This window comes from Mirounga leonina, unplaced genomic scaffold, assembly GCF_011800145.1.
Source record: "Mirounga leonina isolate KUSES-001 unplaced genomic scaffold, KU_Mleo_1.0 Mir_178, whole genome shotgun sequence".
NCBI lineage: Eukaryota > Metazoa > Chordata > Mammalia > Carnivora > Phocidae > Mirounga > Mirounga leonina.
In genome coordinates, this window is record NW_023270464.1 from 9,686,763 (window position 1) to 9,692,762 (window position 6,000).

The 6,000-nt window shown below is 52.7% G+C and overlaps 1 protein-coding gene across 5 annotated transcripts in view; it reads right to left on the reverse strand.

Annotated features, from left to right (window-relative positions):
- LRRK1 (leucine rich repeat kinase 1) overlaps positions 1-5,780 on the reverse strand; it is a 121,706-nt gene extending 115,926 nt beyond the window's left edge. For 3 of the 5 annotated variants that reach the window (XM_035024004.1, XM_035024000.1, XM_035024006.1), the window contains exon 1: positions 126-625. In XM_035024004.1, coding sequence (XP_034879895.1) covers positions 126-222 — 97 coding nt within the window. In that variant the 5' untranslated portion in view covers positions 223-625. Of the gene's footprint in view, positions 1-125; positions 626-3,445; positions 3,465-5,765 lie in introns of those variants that run through there. The other 2 variants (XM_035024001.1, XM_035024003.1) reach the window with 2 other exon arrangements.
- Positions 5,781-6,000: the final 220 nt, after the last annotated feature.

Consider the following 6,000-nt stretch of genomic DNA (forward strand, 5'->3'; position numbering starts at 1 on the left):
ATACTTTATAGTGAGACTTTCACCAAGTAATTGGCATTTTTAACCTTCCGTCAAAAACCCTTTGTCCTGGACTCCCCACAGGACGGCAGGTGATGCCCAGCGTGCCAGGCTGGCCCTGCTCTTACCATTACGGGTCTCCATGGCACGTTCCGGACACACAGCTGAGCCCTCTGGCCCCACACACCAGTACATGCTGGGCAGTCGCCGAGACATGCCAGCCATCGACTCTTGGGTGGCTGCTCTCCAAGTCAGTCCCGGCCGGGGTCACCGCCGCCACCGCTCCCCAGAGGATGGACGAAGGCACAGACACACAGTCATGGCTGAGCAGAAAGCTGTCTCGTTCTGGTGCTGAAAAACATCATAAAATCAGAAAGTGTGTTCTTAATTGTCAAGTCCCTTCCTGTACCCTTGCATACATTTATTATTTATATATTGCACCTCGGTATTCTTCTCCTGGGCAACATTCCTCCTCACATTCCATCTGTCTAGCCACGCCCAGTCTGGTGGGGGCAGTGAAAGGACAGAGCTCCCCCCACCTCACCTTGCACCCCATGGGTCATGTCTACTTAAAAAACAGTCTCGAGGGGTGCCTGGGTAGCTCAGTCAGTTAAGCGTCCGACTCTTAACTCTGGCTCAGGTCATGATCTCAGGGTTGTGAGATCGAGCCCCACACTGGGCTCCGCAGTGGGTATGGAGCCTGCTTAAAATTCTCTTTTCCTCTCCCTCCGCCCCTCGTCCCTGTGCATGCTCCCCTTCTCTCGCTCACTCTCTCTGAAACAAAAACAAAAAACCAGTCTCGAAGCAATCCCAACAATTGCAGACACCCACTGGTAAAGGGTTCATTGTTCAATCAACACATAAACGTTGTCTGTTGCCCAGCGACACCAATACAACTAAATGAGGTTTCTGCTTTCAGAGGCTCACACTCAAAGCTAGGGTGGGGCAGACACACCTAATAACTGATCACGATATAAGGCCTTCCCTTTGCCCAGGACAAAGTCTTCTGGAAGCCCAGAGGCAAGATTATAATCGCAAAGAAGCAAGCAGGCGACCATCCCGAAGAGAAGGGGTCTGGAAGGCGTTGGTACTCGTTATGAAGACAAGTCCGTCTGAGCCCTGGGGGATGACAGGAAGGAGCCCCACACATTCTGCCTGCCTGGGTACATCTGGCCATGGCTGAAGGCATTTCTGGTTGTCACCGCTTGGGGTCTGGGGTTCTACAGGTATCTAGCGGGTAGAGGTCAGGTTCATTACTGAACATCCTACAATACACAGAGCAGCCACCCACAACAGAGAATTATCTGGCCCGAACAGTTCCAATCATCTGGAGAAACTCTGAGTTAGATTAAGATTTATCTCCCCAAACAAACAAGGCTGTGATAACTGCTGAACCAGGGTGTTGCTCTCTTATGCCGGGCTCCCACTGAGCCTGGGGCAGGGGGTCCCCAACACAGGTACCCATCCTGCTATGATGATTAAATTTCCAGAACTGCCTTGAGGGCAAGACCCAGGTCCAGCTCAGGCCTGGCACGGGATAAATCGCACAATGGGAGGGGATTACTATGTGAAATGCATGTGTTTCTACTAGTGTTTGCAGAGAGTCTATACTATAACTAAGTACAGGGTCATTAGCAACTATCCTCTGAGACAGATAACTGAAATGGAGAGTGATACAAAAAAAAAAAAATCAAGGTCATGTAAATCATGCCCAAGACAATACGGAAAGGAAAAAAGCACAGTCTGGACATCAAAGGCTTGGCCTGTCTCTATCACATGTCAGCAGTGTGACCTCAAGCCGAAACTTACGTGTGTCTCAGTTTTCCCATCTGTTAAAAATAGACATGCACCCTCTCACACAGACGACCTCGCAGGGTTGCTGTGTGATTTGAAATAAGGTAAATTTTCCGCAGTCACTTTCTATAATAGGGGCCAGAGGTGGTTCTCACCTACGGTACCAGTGGGAGGCCTGGGAGACTGATTAACAAGCTCAGAGTATCAATGCTGGAGGGCAGACACACTGTCTCCCCACCGAGCAGGTTTTAGAAGGTGCCCTGAACAATGTGGGCACTGAGCAAGCTACAGAATAAGGCTGGGAGAGCACTGGAACTTTCTCATCTTAGATCCTGGAAATCAGGCCCAGGTAGGCTGTACTCCTATAGGCAGGGGAAGGTCAAGGAGCTAGGAAACCCCTCCCCCAGAGGCCATGTCCATTACGACCCCCCACCTTTCTGAACTAAAGAGTGAGAGGTTTCAGCAAACCATACATAGAAAAACCTGTGTTTGGAGTATGGGAGCCTGAACAATCCAAGGAGGAATGATCAATCTGGACAAAATTTAGGAGACCATCAGAGCTCTCTAAATTGTAAAATCTGATTAGGAAAACCAGCTTGAAACAAGTACACGGAAAAGCAGCAAAACCATCTCTGTTTTAAACTAAAGGCTCCAAATCCTACAGTAACATTCAGAAACCAAGGAGCACGGTGGCCATCTGCTTTTAAAACACCTCCTAAAATCAGCTACCACATCTACCTAACAACCCCTTAAAAAAATCCAAATGCTAGTAGACGTTCCTTCTGAAAACAGAAGTGTCTTACCATAGAATGCTTTTTTTTTTTCCCCCAAAAGATTTTATTTATTTATTTGACAGAGAGAGACACAGTGAGAGCAGGATCACAAGCAGGGGGAGAGGGCGAGGGAGAAACAGGCTTCCCGCGGAGCAGGGAGCCCGACGCGGGGCTCGATCCCAGGACCCTGGGATCATGACCTGAGCCAAAGGCAGACGCTTAACGACTGAGCCACCCAGGCGCCCCCCATAGAATGCTTTTAAGTTAAAAAAAAAAAAATCTTTAAAATATTTTAGGCCAACCCTTGCCCAGCACTTTTGTTCCCCTTTTCATTTTCAGTTTCCTTTTGAAAATCTCTTTTACCAATGGAGGATTTTACGACTGGCGCAGTTTTTCAATTGTAATTTGTATGTTGGCTGAGACTCTAAGGTAGAAGTTTTAAAATGAGGTGACTCAACTTTTGCTTAATCTTTGCCCTCCAACGGATCTTTGCTTCCTCGGGCTTCTTTTGGGTTCAGACCAATGCAACAAATCCTGGTTGCAAGTTACATGTCTTGTTTTCATTACGGTGGATACATCCTTAAGAGGACTTCAAGAGGTTTTCTGTCATGATTATTTTAATACCTTTTAAAACCTCACCCATTTTTCGTTTGCCAACTCTGTATACTTGCATTAATGAATAAACCTGAATACTTAATGAAAAATTAAAAAAAAGGGGAACCTGACATTCACTCGCAAATGTTTCTATTGGGCCCCTCCTATGAGGACTGAACTCCACAAGTTCATGAAACTTACAGCTGGTGGGGAAGGCGCAGTTAAGTAAGTGCTTGCTACAAAGTTTCTGACAGAGGAGAAATATAGGAGACCCAGGATCTGCTCACCTCTCTTTTCAAGAGGCTTGGAAGGGATTGCCAGTACCAAAGGGCTGGAAGACGCTTGCAAATGAAGCATGTTAGCCACGCTCATCTTCTCCAGTAATTTTTTGAATGAAAAGCATGGTAGAGATGGTTGATCCACAGTCCTCGATATCCCTTTGGTACTACTAGCTTCCCCTGATCAGGTACTGGCTTGTCTACAAAATGTGTTTAATGGATGCATGGACATCAAAATATCGAGGAGCTGCAGACAAGAGAGATGTGCAGGTCTCAGTCCCAGATGAACACCCAGGGGTCTGGGAACAGAAGCCCTTCACGAGTCTGAAACCAGAAACAAGTTACGACTGTCCATTAGCCATTCTATCCCTGTGCCAGTGTGTACTAGGCACCTCTTAGTTCTGGGAGTGAAGATGCAGCAGTGAGCAATGCTGGTGCCTAGGAATGGTCTCCGGACCCTGGAGCTCCAGTCGAGACTGCGAGGCAATTAAAGGAGAGAGCAAATCAATGAAGAGGGACCATAATACCATTGGAGACTCCAGAAGGAGAGTGAGCGAGGGATGTGAGAAAGAGGCTGGGCTTAGAGGGGGGGTGGCTGGCCATGTGAAGAATCAGGGGTCGGGCGCCTGGGTGGCTCAGTTGGTTGGGCGACTGCCTTCGGCTCAGGTCATGATCCTGGAGTCCCTGGATCGAGTCCCGCATCGGGCTCCCTGCTCGGCAGGGAGTCTGCTTCTCCCTGACCCTCCCCCCTCTCATGTGCTCTCTCTCTCATTCTTTCTCTCAAAAAAAAAAAAAAGAATCAGGGGTCAACACTGCAGAGACCACATGCTGGAGAGCAAGATGGGCCAGGGTGGCCAGTGGCGGGGGTTGGGGGTGGCAGGGGCACTGGCCAGCTGGTTGATGATGCCAGACCCCATATCAACCGAGGGAAAGGAGGTGTCCTGGATTTCATGCCAATCACAAGGAGAAATTATTGCAGAGTTCTAAGCAGAGGACTGACCCATTCTGATTTACCTATTTAAAAAAAAAATCACTCTGGCTGTCAAATAAAGAACTGGAGAGTGGAGAGGGAAGGATTGTAATCATACCGGAAATGGATACTGGTACCTTGGACTAGGATGGAGACTGTGAGAAAGAAGGGTTGGACCCAGACACACAGGTAAACCCAACAGAACTTGTTAACAGACTGAATTCAAGGGATGAGGGTATGGGATAGAGGAAAATTCCCAGCAACTGAGTTGACCATGGGCCTATTCCCTGAGATGTGGAAGCTTGGGGGAAGGAACGTTTCGCTGACCCCAAAACCTCCTTTAGGGACAAGTCAGGTGTGAGGTTTGTATGTTTTTAACTTTTTTTATTCTTCAGGGACAGAAGCAAAAATAAGTAGTCAAATGACAAGAGGCATTTAATGTTAATGTTTTCCAAAATCATGCCTATTTCTAGGTGTCCCTTTAATGTCTGGGCACTTTGTCACAATGCTGAGTGGCTTGCAAACTCTAAAAAGAGGGTATTCAGTGAGAGCCTTGCTAAAAACTTAACTGCAGGCTCCTGTTTTCTCTACCTCTCTGACCCCGGCTGATGTGTCTGGGGAGAAAACTTCCTGGCCTCCAAGTGTGCAGGGACAGGCTGGGCTGGCCAGAGGTCCCCCGATTCTCCCTCACCATCTCCCTCTGGCCTCCAGCCTTCCCAGGCTCCCCTCCTTGCCCCGTCCCGGACCTCACTCATCTCTGCACCCCTGCCAGGCAAGGTGGCAGAGATGGCGGGCTTTACCGGGACCTGGCCAGAGCCGCATCCGGTGGGCAGAAGCCCGGCCCAGGCTTTGCGGGGGTGGGGTGGGGTGGGGTGTGCAGGCGCCCTCGGCACCCCTCAGAAGCAGCCCCCCCACCCCCGCGGAGGCCAGAGATCCCGGGCAGTACCTCCCCAGGCACACACGCACTCACACTCACCCGCACACTGGCGCGCTCACCCTCGGCCCCCTCCGGGCTGAAGGAAACCTGTGGACGCCCTGGTGGATCTTCCCGACTTTTGTTTTTCTCCCCTGCTCCCCCGGCTCCGACCCCGGCCCGCGCGGGGTTTCGGGGGTGGCCCTCTGGGGCCCCGCACCCTCCCCCACTCGGCGGGCCGGGGAGGCCGCGGGGCCGCGAGACGGGGGCCGCCCGCGCCCTCGGTGCTCCCCCCACCCCACCGGGCAAGGGCCACCTCGGGGGAGCACGCGGCCGCCCGGAGCGCGGGCGTGGGCTGCGGGGGGGGGCCGGGGCTCCCCGAGACCTGGCGCTGGAGGCAGCCAGGCCCCCAGGCGGGGCGCGGGCCGGACCGGACGGGCGCTTACCTGCGGCGGCGGCGGCGCAGGGCCCGGGGCGCCTGGGACGCGGGGCCGGGCGCGCGGGGCCGGGCGCGGCGGACTCCAGCGGGCCGGGGCCTGGCCGTCCCCCTGCCCTCCGCCCCCTGCGCCTCCGGCCGCGCGCGCCGGGGCCGGGCCGGGCCCAGCCTCACTTCCTCAATCCTGCGGCCCGCGGGCGGGCGGCGCGGAGAGCGCGCAGGGCGAGGATCGGCCGCGGCTGCTC